Source organism: Tachysurus vachellii, chromosome 7, assembly GCF_030014155.1.
Source record: "Tachysurus vachellii isolate PV-2020 chromosome 7, HZAU_Pvac_v1, whole genome shotgun sequence".
Lineage (NCBI taxonomy): Eukaryota > Metazoa > Chordata > Actinopteri > Siluriformes > Bagridae > Tachysurus > Tachysurus vachellii.
The window spans coordinates 7,649,586-7,668,687 of record NC_083466.1 but is presented as its reverse complement, the minus strand read 5'-3'; the positions used below and the strand labels follow the sequence as shown (position 1 = coordinate 7,668,687).

Here is a 19,102-nt window from a genome sequence, read left to right as displayed (position 1 = left end):
CGTTCAAACAAAGAAATTTTTTACAGACACAAAATCACCCAAATCAACCAATCAATCAACCAATCACAGTACATGTGACACAGTATATATTAATGTGATAAAGAGTTTCGCACAGTTCAAGGTTGATTCACTCACACACGTGTAGGTTCTGGTGCTCTAACGTGAAATCTCACACGCACGCACGCGCGCACACATGCATCCCTTCCTTTACAGTGCTGTGGAACATTTGTGCGTGTGACAGAAAGTCAACCATGACTTTAAACACACTTTCACACAAATCTGTACAAATCTGACCATAATATTCAGGATATTGTTAGAGCATCCTGCAGGACCGCAATTTTGCATTGCAAAAAACTTCAATATCCCACTATTCTACTGTCACGTGTGAATTGAAATAGAATCCGAGAGGCGTAGAAGTTTGAGTGTGTGTGTGTGTGTTTGTGTGTGAGTGTGTGCTTGTGTGTGTGTGCTTGTGTGTGTATGTGTGAGTGGGCCAGCAGGAGCGCTCATCTTACCCCAGTCTACAATGGAATAGTTGGCTTTCTTTGTGAAACTTTCTGACAGAAAACCACAACCACGCAGTGCTGCACTTTCTTTATTTCTCTTTAATAACCCAGTGGATATGGAGGGCACGAGGCGGCTGACTGTGTGGCTCGGAGTCGGTGCTTTTCTGTTCTGCGTCCCGAGCGTCTACTGCTTCTCAGTGGCAGCGCAGGACGGCACGTGCGAGGCGAACGGCTCGGTGTACTATGTGGGTGAGTGGTACTTCCTGGACTCGGAGCACTGCACGCAGTGTGAGTGTACGGCGGAGGGAGCGGTGTGCGCGAGGACAGAGTGCACCGCACTGCCGGCTGCATGCATTCACGTGAGCCACTACCCGAGCGACTGCTGCACGCGCTGCGAGAGGATCGGCTGTGAGCACCGTGGACAGGTTTACGACCTCGGCCAAAACTTTCAGGTGAGAACACAAGCACGGCTCCTTTCCAAACCACAAAGTGCCTCAGAATAAAGAGCAGGGAAAAATGACTTAAATCCTGATGTGAGGTGCGCGAGCCAGTGTCACCTCAATGAGTCTGAGTCTGGTTCCTCTCAAGGTTTCTTCCTCATGTCCTCTCAGGGAGTTTTTCCTTGCTCATTAGGGATAGGGATAAATATCTAGTATTTAAAAATTTTAAGTTAATCTTTTTTCAATTAATTTAAAACTTTAATTGTATATATTCATATATTTTGTATATTTTTATCCTTATTTTTTCTTCTTCTTCTTCTGCTTCTTCTTCTTCTTCTTCTTCTTATTATTATTATTATTATTATTATTATTATATATTTCTTTCTTTTTTCTCTCTCTCTTCTGTTTCTATACGCCTGTAAAGCTGCTTTGAGACAATGGGGATTGTTAAAAGCGCTATACCAAATAAATTGAATTGAAATTGAATTGAATTGAATTGAATAACTCTTTCTTCATTTATTCATGATTAATTGTCCGTATCAAAATTAAATAGTATCGCCTGTTAAAAGGATGGCAGACTTAATTGAGTGGTAACGTCCCTTAACACTCTAAACCTGTGTAGGCCAAAATGTCCAAGGCTGTGTCATGTTTTTGTAGGAAAAGAGAGTTTTGGTGAGTTTAAGAACTAGTTATGACCTTTATATATATTTGGCTTACGCCCTTGCCACAGAACAATAGCACAACGTTTGTTTGTATTGCGACATTTTATAGACTCCCCCTTTACATCCTCATAAATCAAATAAGGAGAAATTGTTTCTTAAAGTGATGCCGTGCTAAGGGAAACTGAACAATACTGATAGCTGAACAACATTTCTGGGGGCGTGGCTTTCTGGGCATGGGTGGGCACGGCTGGGCATGGGACGGGGGATTTCAATAAGTAAAAAAATCACTCAAATTTTATTCCACTCCTCTAACCTTTTGGGTCGCCACCTCACACCCAAATCTTACCTAATGCGTATCTAAGGGTTTCTCCAGGGGGGAGAAAACAACCTAATTATGTATTAGCCTATTCTTCTGACTTTGTGTAATGAACAGATTTTGTCAAAATATCTAAAATGCTTCTGTAATTGATATTCAATATGCAAAGTTATGGAACATCCACAGTGTAACATCATATCAGTAGATCTATGCTAATATTAACGTAAGTATTAAATCAACAGACGTGTACAATTGGTAATATATCAAAGAAGTGGCAGTGTGTAAATGTTCTATATTTATTATATTTGGGAACGTTTCTTTTAACATGCTATGATTTTTACATACTGTAGTTTTTACACATCAGCATCAGTCACCTGAGTTATTATTTCTCCTGAATGTCCTGACTGCTTGGCTTTCAAACCCAAGGTTATTATCTTCTGGAGTCATCTGTATTTGTATTAAATGTTCTCTACAATTTTATGGATGTTTTTGAGGTCAACAGTACTTCAGGCAATTGGCTCTTAAACATTGTAACCCAGTAAATTGGTTCTACTCTGCTTCAAAGAAACCTGGGCATAAATCCAGCACAGATGAATTTTTTTGGGAGTTCATTGCCTTCATGCAGTTGTCACACTATAAATATCTGAATGGTACTGGACCATAGTACATCTTCTTGCATGCCAGTGCCTAAGGACTAAGACCATATGGGTCATAAACAGTCAGTCTGTCTTTCTGATGGCTCCCAGAGACCTAAGATGAGAGAAACTCCCACTCACGATCCAATGTGGCCTGTTCTTGGCTGACCTGACAGGAGTGGAAACCGATACAAACTTGTGCTGTTGTACTCCTTCTATCTTAATGTTTGAGCTGATGTGCATTCTGAAATGCTTTTCTGCTGCCAGTCTTAGTGCCAAGCCTGGAAAAATGTGTGGGTTGTGTCAGGAAGGGCATCTGGGATTTGAAAAAAGAAAAAAAAACACTATTCCAAGATCAAATAAGCGGAAAGAATGATCTGCTGTGGTGACGCGAGCAAGGAGCAGCCAAAGGGCAACAACAAGAACAGTTGTTAAAGAGTGGTTATTTGATGTACTGTAAGTTTTTTTGTCAGTTAGAAACAGTCTCTTCTGCCCTCTCTTATCAACAAATCACTGGATGTGTGTGTTAGAGAGAGAGAGAGAGAGAGAGAGAGAGAGAGAGAGAGAGAGAGAGAGAATCAAAGATCACTACTCAAACCAACGCTTCAAATGATCAAATTATCAAATATCAAATTCCCTATTCTGATGTTTATCATGAACATTAACTGAAGCCCTTTCTGTGTATCTGATTTTGTACACTGGCACACACCAATCTGCCTCTTGATTGGTTGATTAGATAGATGCCTTAGATAGATGCCAGTATATATTTCCGGGTTGTATCTCGGCTTAGTATCTGTTATCTGTTACTATTATTAACTTATCACCTTGCAGTCTGTGTGATAATGAACATCATAAAAAAATATGGTTTATTCTGAAAAACCTAGGCTTCCCCAACACCAGTCCTGACTAACGTCCTCACTTTAAACCACTTACTGATCCTAGCTCGTGTAGGGACATGTACAGATTTTCATAATACATATCATCTTAAAGCAGATTGATTATTGTGAACACTTGTGAATAAGTAGTGTAGATGCTGGATTGGACCTGAGATTACAGGAAGCACATCAGAACAGTACTGTTTAGAGACAGCATGTAATGTTTTCTGATTCTCTGGCATTATTCTCCTTTTCTTCCACGTGTAATGGAGTTCAGTAATAAATGGGGACTGCAGCACAGGATGCACATGATAAATTTGTGTATTATTGTAGCCAAGCAGCTTAACGCTAATTTAAACTTCAGTATAAAAATGAGATTGTTTAAAGCTGAAATTTATATTTGGATTAGTCGTAGATATGCCTCGTTATCTTCCTCGCTCAGGTATTAGACTTATGATTATTGCAGTGAATGGAAAGGGGTAATTAAAGCACAGCGCAGTGACAGGTCTGCAGGCGAGCGGGCGCTTTACTCGGCTGATTTTTTTTTTTTTGGTCTTCAAGTGGCGTGCTGTGGCAGTTTAAACAGCAGGTGGGTGTGCTGGACTGTGATTTCTTTATCCTAGAAGAGACCAACCTATTTTATACAATATTGTCATAGAAAAGCCCAAAATGATGAAGAGGAGTTTAAAAAGCCAGTCATTTTAGGGTCATGCCTGTAAGAAAATACAGATTGTATGCACTCAGATTCCACTCCAAGATACCCATCTGAAAGAGCTCATTTCTAAAAAGGCTTACGTATCATAAGGTAATACGTTTAGAACATTAAATGAATAAATTTGATTAAGTTGTTAGTATAGGAGTGGCAACAGGACATCAAGGACTGCCACTAACAAAGGGTCTACGTGACCACGATTACTATTTAAAGTGAACATTTGAGTGATAACAACTACCAAGCCAAGGCGAACGTGACCATGATTAACGTTTACAGACATCCGGCTAGACAAAAATGTGTAATCTCATTTAAACTATAGAGGGAAAACAGTGTAAAATGCTTGAGCAGGATTCGTCCTGCGTTCTTCTTGACTCCAATGAACACAAAGTACTTCATGTATTTTGTCACTGCTATGTTGAAATACACTTCTTGTTCTTCATTAAGATCTTTGCCCTCATCATTTTATTTTCACACACATTTTGTTTTCTTACATGCCTCTAGGTTTGTTCTAATACAAGCGCTCTACATATAGATGCCAGGAGGCTTCAGGAGATTATATGTACTTTACATGCTACATACAAAGACTAGGTGAGATTATGAACTACTGACAAATATAGGTGTATGTTTTACAGCCATCAGAATGTGAGCAGTGTACCTGCGACAACGACGGCATTGCCAGGTGCCTAGTAGCGGATTGTGCCCCTCCTGCATGTGTCAACCCGGTCTTTCAAAGTGGGAAGTGCTGCCCAGACTGCAAAGATGGTAAGCTGCTTTAAATAGTATAGATAAACTCAAACATTGATTTCAAAATGTATTGTTAATCCTAATGTTCTGAGCACGGAATACCTCTGGATAACATTTCCCTTTCCTCTGCATCTCGTCTCATCTGCTACCGTAAATAATAACCCTGGTGTAATACTCTCACATAATCTGAAGCTCAAGAAAATGGATAAGACGCAGGAACACGAGGGCAGTTTGTTGGCAGGAAATGTAGTTTTGCCCCTTCCAGACGTGCACTGTGATAGAAGCGTCTAATCAGGGAATTTATCCTAACAAATAAAAAGGAAAGTAGCTCTGGGGAGCCAAAATCAGCACGTCAACAGATCTCAGCCCTGCTGTTGACCTTGAAACATTTCAAATTTTCTTGTCTGACTGTAAACCTACATTTTCAGCACCCATCATTGTGCCAGAATACAGAAGCGAACCTGCAGATGCAAGTGCTGGTTGGATTTATTAAAAGTTCAGACAAATTCAAATAACATCAGGCAAAGAGCATGTAAAATGTTTTTGCTTGTAGGCTGTACAAAAATTATAGACACATACAGTATTTAAATAGAATAAGTCAAATGAGATTTTCTTTCGAAAAAAGTTGGTTTCCAGAAACTTCTTTTCTTTGACTTTTTCATTACTTGTCATCCATTACATTACACTGCTTTTAATAATGTCTAGTGTGTTGAAAAAGTCTTCTCTGTGGTGACGGATGGTTGTCGTCTATCCTGGGAATACTTGGTAAGCAGGAACACACTGGGTGGCAGAGTAGTTCATAGCAGAGTAGTTCATAGCAGGCCATCATTCACACTCATTAGAATTAACCGGAGCCAATTACTGGCACTGACCTGTCCTGAACCAACAGTAATCAATGCTACAGGTCAGATATCTCATATGAAAAAAGTAGTATACTAACTTTAATACCATTCATTTAAAAATGGTTAAAACCAACAATGGTTTGAAACCATCCAGGAATTGAATACATAATCATACTTAGCCTTCTACCGGTGTATTATAGGTGTGCTTACAGAGCGATGTGGGGGTTCTGATACTTTGCAGCTATCATTAGTTCCTCAGGAGCTCTCGGTTGAACTATTATAAACTGTTGTAGAAAGGACATTATTTACATTTTGATTATTTACTGTCCAGTGTCACCCAAATGAGGATGGGTTCACTTCTGAGCCTGGTTCCTCTCAAGGTTTCTTCCTCATTTCATCTCAGGGAATTTTTCCTTTTATATATATATATATATATATTCAGAAATCACTGGGCATGAGGCAGTAATATATCCTGAATGGGATTCCAGTCCATCGCAGTACACATTTACACTGTGGGCAAATAAAGCAGGTAATCTGAACTCTGGCATGTTTTTGGGAGGTGATAAGAAACCAGAGAACTTTTCACAGATGACGTGACATGATGTGACATACAGCTAAGTATGGTGACCCATACTCAGAATTTGTTCTCTGCATTTAACCCATTCAAAGTGCACACACAGCAGTGAACACACACCCGGAACAGTGGGCAGCCATTTATGCTGCGGCACCCATGGAGCAGTTGGGGGTGTGTGTGTGTGTGTGTGTTCAGTCGTGGTATTGCTGGCCTGAGACTCGAACCCACAACCTTAGGGTTAGGAGTCAAACTCTCTAACCATTAGGCCACGACTTCCCATATTTTTCATATCATGCTATATCATCAAAGCACTAGTCAGAACAATCTATTCATTTCTATAACACAAAAGTGTTTGTCTGTTGTCTAGGGCCCAATTGCTATGTGGACGACTCTCGGGCGCAGATAATCCCCGGAGGCGAGGCAGTGTGGGTGGATTCCTGCACCAAATGCCGATGCCACGACGGACAGGATGCCGGCTATTGGGAGGGCAACCGTGTGGCCACATGTACCCACCTCCCCAACTGCACCATCAGCGAGGGAGAAAACTAAAACTCACACACACTTCAGCAGCAGAGCTTGAAGCTCAGCAGAGTCAAGCATGTCATGATAGCTTGTGCTTGTGTATCTAATCGTAGCCTTTTTTTTAGACTTTGTGATTATAGTGTTGTATAACATGCCCAACTTTGAGGTTAAATGCTAAATGACACGGCTGAATGTCGCTTTGGCCTTGTAAAGGATGTTCTTTAGATTTAGCCCTAATAAGTAGGCTGCAGTCAGGAACAAAATACAGAGTGAATATTTAATCAGCATTCCAAAACTAAAACAATATATTTTGATGCTAATATAAAACCAATAGCTATTACTTTGTTGCACAGTATTTGTTCTAGTTGATTACTGATTATATTAAACAACTTTCCCAACCTTATTGTAGGCTGTTTAGTAACTTTGAGATTCAAGACTGATGAATTAAATGCCATAAATGTTGGTTCATGAATGTTTTTAACTCTTATTGCATAAAAAGTCAGACTCGGGTTCAAATCTGTATATCACACATATATATTTATACATAGAGCTAAAACCGTTAATACAATGCATTGCAATGCACTGAAGTGGTTAATACATTTTCAAAAATAATCCGAACAATATTCAATACATTGCCTTCAAACTATGAGTTTCTTTAGAGAATGTACACATGTACATAATCATAAAAGGCTGGTTGTAAGTATATGTGTAAGAGTTTTCTGAAAACCAAAAAAATAAATAAAATACATTTACTCCAGTCCCATGCGGGCATGGAAGTAGCTAAAGGAGTAAATGATTTTATACAAGCATTTTGTTAAAAAACATGCCTGTTCATTTTTTTTATTAATCATTGTAAATCAGCATTGTTTTGATATACTGAGGTGCATGAGAAATAAATGGCTTTGATTTAACACTGTTTTTTGTCTTGATTAACAGAATTGTTTTCACATCTTCTATCAGTTTCTAATGAAAGTCTTAATATATACTGTTACATCTACAAGCTTTGGAATCTGCTTAATTATAAATAAATGATTGAGAGGCAGTTTGATCGCTCCAGTATGAGTAGATTAAACATTCGGTAAGAAAAAAGAATTCAGAAGTTTTATCATTTCCAGATTCATTAAGATTTATAATCTTAATACTGGATATAAATTATACAGACAGGTTTCATTTGTGCTTTGTGCTTTCAATGAAAATCAAATGATTATTACAAATATTACACCACATTCAACATGGCATGTTGCATGTCCTGTGAATAAACATGATGACATTTATAATTTGAGTCAAATATCTTGGGAAATCTGGACTTTGCACAGGTCTTTCCAGTAGTATTGCGTTTAAACCTTGAAACTGCAGCTATCGTATCGTTTAGCTAACAATATTGCAGATTTTCAAGAATTACAGCTTCATCTAGCTAGAAATGTAGATAAAGAAATGTTTCTTTACATTCTCTTATTCATCAATGTGATGAAGAATACAGCTTAACAAACGAATGATTAGAATACCTAAAGTACTCACTTGGATTCTTCTCCTACTTTGGGCTTATCCCGTTACGGGTCACCACAGTGAATCATCTATTTACACCTAACTCTATCCTCAGCATCCTTCTACTCTCGTACCAATTCCCTTCATGTCCTCTTTTAACACATCCATATATCTCCTCTTTGGCCTTCCTCTTGACCTCTTACCTGGCAGCTCCATCTCCAACATCCTTCTACCAATATAACCATCTCCCTCCTCTGTACATGTCCAAACCATCTCAATCTAGTCTCTCTGACCTTGTCCCCAAAACAGCCAACCTGAGCTGTCCCTCCGATGTTTCCTCACTGCTACAGTCTCTAACCCGTACAGCACAGCTGGCCTCACTACTGTCTTCTACACACTCACTTGGATTGAATTGTGTAACTTTTATAATAAAAAAATTAAACATTAATAAAGCACTGTGCAAAATCTTGGCTGGCGTCAATTTATTTTAGTAAACATTGTTTAACATCTTTATGTTTCGTGCAGGTGGCTTAGGGCTTATGGGATAAGGTGCCAATGGGATAGACTCCGCACCACACAAGCCTGTGGTGGATAAACAGTGAAGAACATGGATGGAAGGATGCATGAATCAATGGATGTCTTGTTCATGTAGATTAGCCTGTCATCAGAAGGTGCAAAAACACCTGAAAGAACTGTGGCAAGTTCTCTAACTCCTGAACAACCTTCAAGGGTTACTTTCAGATAAGTCAGCGCTCATTGGAAAACTGATGCAGTAAGATATCGAACGATAAATCTGTCAGCTTTGTGCTCGGGTCTTCATCAGTGAACATGTGAAGACTTCAGCTGGATGGAATTAGTGTTAAGTCTGTAATGAACTCATGAATGACGCTGACCTGTGAGGTTCCTCAGAAGCTCTTGGTTACTTAATTCCATTCGACTACAAACGGTTGTAGAAAGGACGTTATTTACATTTACATTATTTCCTGTCCAGTGTCACCCAAATGAGGATGAGGTTCACTTCTGTGTCTGGTTCCTCTCAAGGTTTCTTCCTCATGTCGTCTCAGGGAGATTTCTCTTGCCACCGTCGACTTCCGGCTTGCTCATTAGGGATAGATGTTAGATATATAGTATAGCTATGTCATGGGATCCGTCCAAAAGTACAAACTAATCATTGTTTAGTGTACATTGTTTTCCAGCAGAGGAAATCACAACCATCCAATACTGACCTTTTTTTTTTTAAAGCTCGCTTGACTGGACACTTCAGTTGAATGGGTTTGCCTTGTCGATTAGGACCTGTGAGTGGAAGATTCTGAAATAAAAACCTCTGTCTCTTTAAAATTCTCCAAATTATATTGCACAAATTATTGTTTGATTAACAATCCTAGAATTTGAATTAATGGTTCATAATGCAGGTTGAATGTTGTGAGTAATTAATGTGAGTAATATAGTGACCGGTACACTATGTGTTGGATTGCATTATGGGATATAGATGGGTATATAGATACAACTACAATAATAGTGTGTTAAACAGTGAACAGGGTGTTAATAGGGTGTGATGTCAGACATATGCTGGATTTATCCTGTATAAAAAAATGCAAAAATGACAGAGTACATTAGCGCTTTAGCACGTGCTTTGATCAGAAGTGCTGGCTCAACGTTTAACAAGTCCTCTTAATGTGGGATACTGTCAACACCATGCCAGTACACACACACACACACACACATCCACCTTTTCTTTAATATTCTTTAACACAGAGCAGCAAACGATAATCACGAGGAAGAAACATTGTTCCAAGCGACAGCTCTTCTTTATTTGTATACAAAAAGTATGTTCGATATGACATAATGCATTCTACATAGAACCATATGTTGACATTCAATGTACAAAAAAAAACCCCTAAGTAGATCCAGTAAGTTTTTGAAAAGCCACTCAGAGCTTGAAGACCAGAGTTTATTTTAAACAGGTGTAATATTTTCGAGAGCCCCTGCCCTTGTCTTGTACGCTTTATATTCTGCAGACGAGGATGAAGGGATGGGATGGATGAGGAGAAGAGAGGAGAGGAGAGGAGAAGAGAGGAAAGAAGATAGAAGCATAAACACCAAGAGGGAATAGAGAGCTACACACAGTGAGCTACTTCTTTAGAGAGGGAGAATATTCGGTATAAAATCTCCCAACAAATATGATACCGTACTGGAATGTGCTTAAGCTGTGATCCTATGAAGTAGTTAGATATTATGTATAATCAGCGATAATGACCGAGCTTTTCTTTCTTGCATTGTGCAAACCACGTAATGAGACAACTGCCTTGCTTAGCGTCATGACATAGCAGCAATGATACACAGGTAGATGATTACGGAAAGAAAGAACAAGAAAAAAACCAAAACACATTCTTTCATAAAGCACAGTAAGATTATGCTCCAACAAAGTGTTTCTTCTCCTTCTGGGCGGCCAAAAAAGTGCACCTTCACATCTACACTGTAGATTCAATTCAGCAGCACATGTGCACTATTCTAACTCACAGACATCTCGTTAGCTTCCTCACTGTCGCATATGTACAAATTCACAGAGATTAAAAAAAATATATTAACGAGGCTGCTACAGCATGCTGCGATTCATAAGACGGCCTCGACGGGGAAAAAGAGAGAAAATAAAATAAAAAATAAAGCCCTTCAATAAAATCTCAGGCTACGGGAAATGAAAATTTCAATTTCAATTTCAGGGAAAAAAAAAAAAAAAAAAAAGACACTTTTTCTTCCATCCTGAATGATGGTTTGTGTTCTATTTAAGGTCGTACCGTTGAGTATAATACGTTTATATAAATGCCGTTGTGGCCGTTACTGTTGTTAGAACGTATTATTTAATTATGTTGTCTGTCAGCTACATTTACACCACAGTCCACTAGCAACATGGTTGATAAGCTTTGGTATACTGTATATATGTATAAAGATAATACATTATTATAAGTATAATATTATGAGTAAGGAACGAAACATGACGAGACGTGCTGTTATAGGAAAATAATCGGTGTTGAGGCGATATGCTGAGTTTTCCTTCCTATTTTCATTAAAATCTTTAACAGCATGTCCTGCTTTGTTGATTTTTGTTCCTCTGATACCACAGCAGTCTGCCAACGTGAACAATTTGGATTGATTAACAAACAACACGTCGTACTTATACATCTATTTGCAGATACATCATCAAGTCCCTGTTATGACTTGTGTTACTGTAACTCTAACTATAATCTATACAGTTGCAATTGTTCCCTCACCAGCCTTGATTTTTTTCTCTCTCTCTCTTTCGGCATTAATAAGCCAAAAAACAGACAACTTGTCGTGTTATTAAGAAACCATGAAGCCCTCAAATTGTTCTCATTTTATAGAATGTAAAGGACCAGCTGTTATACAGTCGCAAAGGGCCTTCTAACGATGCTACATAAATGTCTCCTCAAAGAAAATATAGCTGAGAAACAATTAGACATGCTTTTTCCCCATTTATGTGTCTATATCCCTGTTTCTAACCTGGGATTTGCCCTGTAGCGTTGATTTCTGCGTCCAGACCAATCAGAATGGAGAATTCGGCGATGCTGTGGTAATATAATATTATAAATATAATATTTAAATATAATAACCAGTTTGAATATATGTGTCAGTAAGGTGACCAGAAAGTTTGCTGAATTAGGAATTTTGACAGAATACATTTTTTTAAAAGAAAAAAAAAGAAAACAAAACGAAAAAAAGAAAAACTACTTAGCAATGACTTGGCACAAATGTAGAAGAAAAACATGACACATACAGAGAAATGATGAGGGCTCACACAGAAAGCAACAGGGGTTAAAAAAGTAGATAAAAAAGGAATCAAATGTAGTGGGTGTTTGTGTGTGTGTGTGTGTGTGTGTGTGTGTGTGTGTGTGTGTGAGAGTGTGTGTGTGGCTGGATTAGACATCCATCCAAAGAATAAAAGACGACTCGAGCACCTCATAAAATGTCTGAAGGCATCAGTATGGTGTGCATAGGCATTAAAGGAAAACAGTAAGTACCACAAGCCGAAAAAGAAAAGGGGAAATTGCTGAATTACAGATGAAACTTTCAGCTCCATGGTTTGATCAGAGTTCACTGTGGTTTTGAATGAGTGTGACCTCCGACACACACAGCAATTAATGTTAAGATGCATGAAGATAAAAAAAAAAAAAAAAAAAAAAGGTGAACGACCAATAAAACTTAAAACACACACAGAAAACACTTATTCTATGTTGATTTCAAGTGACTGACAGCGGTGACCATGTACAGCTGGGCCAGAATTCCCAAGGTCTCCAAAGTGAGAGTTCCCAGAATCCCTTTTCTACTCCATTCTGGACCACCAAAGGCAGGGCTCTACTCAGGAAAAGGTTGCCAAAGCACCTGTGCACACCTTCTCCAAATCCTGTCACTGAAACGTTTAAGCTTTCAGCATAATCAGTGCTTCGGCGGTTGAAGTCACAGAGCAGGAAGAGAAGAAATACAAAATAAGTTTGGAAAAACGGTTGGAAAGTGAGAAAGATGATGATCCAGAGGCTTCTTTAAAGCACAGATGATGTGTCTATCATCTCCAGCTTCGCCGATACGATGAGAAAGATGCGAGTTGGAGTCTGCAGCAGCGGCAGGTACAAAAGACATTTATTTCTAAAACGTTCCAACATCAAGCTAACAGCGTTATCCTTTCAGATTGGATCCAGAAACAATGTTCATTTGTGTCCTCCACGTTTGACCAGAAGGTCTATTAGAGCAGAAGGTCTATTAGAGCGATTCAGAGTCTGTACTGGAGTCGAAATCTGCATGTGGATTTATAAATCCACAAGAAGTCCAGTGTATTCCTGAGAACTAACCTGTTCAGCATGTCACTGCTGCACACAGAGGCTCACGGCCATGGACGGTGTGTGTATATATAGACGTGTGTGTGTGTGTGTTTGTGTGTGTGTGTTCGGACCTAGCCATGGTCTATCCTCTGAGTGGTCTTGGAGGGGGTTTACCAATCTCCACCGAGATGTTGGTGTAGAGCGGGTACTTTTTAATGGAGACCAGGCGATACGTCAGCGAGCTGATGCCGTCCTTCCTCATGGTGTTCTTGGTATTCTGGATTTTATTGAACCTGTCAGGAAAAAAAAAAAAAAGCAAGAGAGCACGTTTTTATGTGGATTTATGAACAACAGAAAATTGCTACATGTTTTCATCATCTACTGTTGTGGATATTGTGAAATGGCATCACAAGATGATTCTATGCTACATGCTCTTTATCAGTGCTAACACATGCCTCGTCAAAGCTTTCCTCCTTATTATCATACATGGCATCATTTATACTAACAGCTTCCCTCCAGCCATTCTTTACATGGTTTATCCTGCTGGGTTGTGGGGAACCTGGAATCTATCCCAGGAGACTCAGGGTACAGACTGGACAGGATGCCAGTTTATCGCAGGGCACAATCACACACGGAACAATTTAGAGATGGCATTTAGCCTACAATGCATGTCTTTGGACTGGGGGAGAAAGCCAGAGTATCAGGAGGAAACCCCCTGAAACACTGGAAAAACATTCAAACTTCACACACACGCACGAGGCGGGACTCAAACCTTCAACCCTGAAGGTTAATTCCCTTTTATTGTATCTCCTGTATCCTCTATTATCATTTAGTAACTTTTTCATTCTTTTTTTTTCATTTTCATGCACAAGTTCAAAAATGAGAATATAAACCTTATAATAAACATCCATCTAGGTGATTAATGAAATATCTCCAACAGCAAAAATAACAGGTTCATGGCATCTTTACATATGTGCACATTTTGTCAACAAACCCAAGGATTTGTCAGGAAATCTATTTATTGTGAATATATGAAAAAGATCTGAGATTTCATTTGTGCGTTTTGATTTTCCAGACTGTTGTAGCATCATCAGCCAGCAGATGGCAGACTGGGCAAAGCAATATAATATTTTTTATTTATATATATATATATATATATATATATATATATATATATATATATATATATATATATATATATATATATATAAAATCAGTCAATCCCCTCCCTTTAGTCATTCTTTTTCCAGGAACTTTATACTGCATTCACAGATACACACATACTGTACAACTACTGCAAAATATCGCGCACACACACGTGTGGCAGACCGGGAAACTGGTCCTATGTGCTTTTCTTCCTTGCTAAATGAAATATAAAATATGTCTCACTTTGACCACATGCATATTACCCAGGAGTAAATCTACTTCTAAAGGCAAAATGGAAGAAAACTTCCCTCTCAATGCACTGACTTTCCTAAGCACTGTGACTGGTGTAGTAAATGCTGGCACTGGAGACTCCTTATGTAAATGTAAAAAAAAAAAACCTTTGCTTTAACAAACTCGAAAATCGAACCCACATAAGATTTAATATTATTTTTGCCAGAATTCAGCTACAGTGGTCAAGGTAAAGTTGTTGGAATTCAGACATTAAGACTCTTACTTAGTACACTGGGGCTCTAGTCTGCCTTTGGAACGGACATCGACTTGTCAATGTGAACAAAAACGAATTATTTTATCTCTGCAAGTCTGATAAACTCACAGTATTTGCAGATGAATATAATATTGATGAAGAGTTTCAGATGCTCATAAACAAGCACTCGGGGCATCTCAGAGAGCAGAAATGGCTTAAAGCGCTGAACGGCTTCTTTCATATAAGCCATTAAGCACAGCTGTGAAGTGTGACATGACAAAGAAGTTCAACGTTGAACATTGAATCACAACCGAAACAGGAGCAAATTCCATTTTCTGGCCTTGAGTTAAATCTAGCAGCTCCTTCTCGTGCATGCTGCTGGCCTTGAAACACAACAGGCTCTCTAACTGCACACAGAGAATATATTAAAGCCTATCATTTACCAACTACTTCTGTGGAGATGACTGAAGTAATAATCGAGAAGGCCACAGAAGGCAATTATCATTAGACTATGACTGGGTTTCTTTATAATTTATCATTTCCAACAATGGTCTCATGATCTCAGAGTGTAAGCTGACTCATGTACAACTGTGCCAGTACATTCAGAAGCTTCCTGCTTCCTGGCAGAGCCACAGTTGGGCTACAGGAACCAGGCCAAATGTATCTGGGGGAAAAATTAGAGTGCATTACATAAATTGCACTTACACATATTTGAGTGGTATTGCTGCTCTCATGCTAATTCCAGCTAAATTTATGCAGCATGTGTGCTACATTTCCATTTGAAATTAAGCAGCAATGTATCTGCATAGTAATGATATAATAACTATGCAGAGTATGCAGGGGGGGTTCATCACACACAATATGTGGCTCAAGGTTTCATGACATTGGAGTTATTCGATCGGGACACAAGAAAAGGCTTGCTAGTGCTCAAACTCAACAGAGGCAAAGAAATAACACGGACCCTGCTCTGCTCTGGAACAATCTGGACCTTAGTGCTACTCAAAACCAACTTAATTATTCGGTCTGTCTTGGCCTGTTGGTCTTCAAACTGCACTTTAATGTAATCCCAACAAAATTGTTCCTTGTGTATCCTGGCTTTAAGCTTTTTCTGTAACAATATTGTACCATGTGGTACAGCCATAATCAAATAACACCATGAGAGTATAAAGTAAAGCCGGTGTATAATATAATTGAGAGACATGAGGCAGATAATAATACGGACTTGTTTAAAGAGAAAAATACAAGTGGGCATGTAATGACCTCCAAGCGTTTCAGTATTTCTGTAAAAATAGCCTTATCGGTTCCAAAAGTGCATAATTTATTCTTTAATCTAAATGTCAATTTTATAAGGTGCAAAATGTTTCCCAGTTCTCTAGCCCACATCTCAAATGTCACTTTTTCCCCCTATAAAAACAGGTTTACTCTTATACTTTATTTTTACATTTACAGCATTTAGCAGACACCGTTATCCAGAGAGACTTACATTTTATTTCAATTTATACAACTGAGAAATTGAGGGTTAAGGGCCTTGCTCAGGGGCCCAGCAGTGGCAGCTTGGTGGACCCCCAGGATCCCAATTCAAACTCATGACCATCCGGTCAGTAGTTCAACACCTTAAACACTACGTGACGTGACATACAGCTTCGTATGGTGACCCATACTCAGAATTCGTTCTCTGCATTTAACCCATCCAAAGTGTACACACACAGCAGTGAACACACACACCGTGAACACACACCTGGACCAGTGGGCAGCCATTTATCTTGCGGCGCCCGGGAAGCAGTTGGAGGGGTTCGGTACCTTGCTCAAGGGCACCTCAGTCTTGGTATTGCCGGCCCGAGACTCGAACAACCACCTTACCGATAGGAGCCAAACTCTCTAACCATTAGGGAACGACTTCCCTAAGCTACCACATTCCCTTATACTGATGTACCAGAGGCAAAGCGATGTTCTACAAAAGACCACTGGGGAACGGGAATAATGAGTGAAATGTGCTACCTAGCGAACACTATAGAACACAAACATAAATGCTCAAACATTTTACTTTGCATAACTGTCCCCTCATGTTCTCTTAATCTTCACAAGTCAGACAAAAATGTAGCAAGAAACAACACAGAATATAATCCTCCCTCCTGAAGATTCTCCAGTTATTACGTTATTATGTGCTCTAACTGGAGACTCCTTCTGTCAATGTATAGTGAAAGCCTCACTATATCAATGTTTATATTATACGTTTTCCCTTTGTTACTTTAATCCATGTATTTTTAGGCTGTGGATTAGCTGTTAGTTTAGCAATGATGAATCAGAGTGTAAGCATGAATACAAGGGGACTGAGAAGTGAAAACTAACCAGAGTTCAAAACTCTACAGCACTGTGGCATAACAGAATCTAATTAAAACCACAAACCATAAGATCTTAATTTAATAAGCAAACAGACAAAAAACATGCTACTAATGGCACATACTGTATATGCATTCATAGACCATCTATTGGTCTACAGATCTGATTAATGTTCCCATGTCATTAATATGTCAAGGAAAATGACTGATGATTTAAATCCAATGATACGAGTGTCATATTAACATCATCATTAATTGCCGTGACGGGTACCATAATATCTGATGCCATGACAGCTTGACATCTGAAACGTTCTGTTTTATGACCGATAGGTTATGATAGATTTTATAACACGGCCAAAAAAAAAAAACGTACAAAAACATTTGTTTATTGTTTTCCTTCAGAGATGTTCATTAAGCTCTATATTTAACGTACTGGCCCATAAGCTAGAGTGCATGGAAATATCTTATTAGATACAAAAGAGAAATAAGCTAATCAAGATATCTCCATAATAAACATTTAAAAACAAAATAGTACTCATTCTGTCTAGAACTAAAGAAATAAAGTAGCACAGAGTTGCTATTTTAGTTACATGAAAGCAAACCCATATTATAAAACAGATCATTTAAGTGCTAGATGTCAGGAATAATGGTTTCTCCAGCTTCTGCATGGCACATTATGTTTTGTTACATTCTCTTTGTAAATTTTTTTTTTTATGCTCTTTGCTTCCAACATTTTTACAAAGATATTTTGACAATCTGGCTTACAAAACTCTAAAGTACTTCAAATCTAATATCTGAACACAGACAAAAAGGTTACTTATAAATAAAGATTACACAGATTCGTGGACAAATATGGTTTTGATTTCACAAGCTTCTACCTATTTCTTATTTCTATCTTTTGATGTCAGTAAAGAAGGAAAGAAAAAGGCAATAAACTCAGCAAAGGAAGAATTTTTGGCTACAAAATGGATTTTCTAAGATCTAGGATGAGCCACTCAGAGTGGTGAGTTGCACTGGGGCACATGGTGGTATGGTGTTTTGGTGGTTAGGGGTTTGATTCCCGGCTCTGCTCTGTGTGTGTGTGTGTGTGTAATTTGCATGTTCTCCCCATGCCTTGATGGTTTCCTCTGTGTTCTCTGGTTTCCTCCCCAGTCCAGTGACATGGTTGTAAACTGAATGGCATCTCTAATCTGACTATAGGCTATAGCAAATATAACGGCTGAAAGAACAACTACAACTCATTCAAAGACTTTCTAATGTACCAGAACACAAGTCCCAGAGTCCTTACTTCCCCTAAAACCTGTATTTGTCTAGAAGTACATTTCACAACAATATGGACCCGAAAGATATCCTGCAGTCCTCATCCCTGAGGCCCGTCTTCTCATTTCTTAATGTTTCCTTGAAGCTCTTCTTCGTAATTGACGTTGAACTTTTCTTATAGAAGTCGAGTCATAAGGGAGCACGGTTAAACAAGTCTTCATAAAAACTGGCATGATTTATACCCTGCTATCAGCTTTCATATCATCAGACAAGCTACAAAGCCTATTAGAGCCGCCAGAGTGGCCGTAGCTGACGATTTATGTCCTCAGGTGGAGCGGCTTCAGCGTCTATGAGAGCGCTCATGCTAGACTGGAGTTAATATTCAGGCGGCAGCGATGTTAACTAATCAGTGCAATGTTGATAAATAGCGTGATGTCTTCCTCGGGCGAACGTGGTGTCTCATTACTGAGGCTGCAGCTCTTTTGCTGGAGTGACCAAAACAAAGGCAGTGATGGCAGTGATAGAGTGGAAAAGAGGGCAAACATTCATCAGCAGGTAAACACCGGCTTCGCCTGGAGAACTCAAGCACATTTTCTCCACCTCCCTCTCTCTCTTGCTCTGGATTTCATCTAAGGGCAGGCCACTATTATCATAACACAGGACTTCTATGAGTTCACTCTCTCTGTGCAAACTCGTCCGTTTGCTGGTGAACAGAATTAGGGTGCTAT

General features: G+C 39.0%; 2 protein-coding genes across 2 annotated transcripts in view; one reads left to right on the top strand and one right to left on the bottom strand.

Annotated features, from left to right (window-relative positions):
- Positions 1-490: 490 nt before the first annotated feature.
- Positions 491-7,739, top strand: zgc:113531 (uncharacterized protein LOC541359 homolog). The gene is made up of 3 exons (XM_060873978.1): positions 491-958; positions 4,779-4,908; positions 6,674-7,739. The coding sequence occupies exons 1-3, from the start codon at positions 623-625 to the stop codon at positions 6,853-6,855; spliced, it is 648 nt and encodes a 215-aa protein (XP_060729961.1). The 5' UTR covers positions 491-622; the 3' UTR covers positions 6,856-7,739.
- Positions 7,740-13,098: 5,359 nt separating this feature from the next.
- The window catches only part of b4galt2 (UDP-Gal:betaGlcNAc beta 1,4- galactosyltransferase, polypeptide 2), a 117,537-nt gene continuing 111,533 nt past the window's right edge, over positions 13,099-19,102 (bottom strand). The window contains exon 7 of the mRNA XM_060873975.1: positions 13,099-13,438. Coding sequence (XP_060729958.1) covers positions 13,288-13,438 — 151 coding nt within the window. The 3' untranslated portion in view covers positions 13,099-13,287. The remainder of the gene's footprint in view (positions 13,439-19,102) is intronic.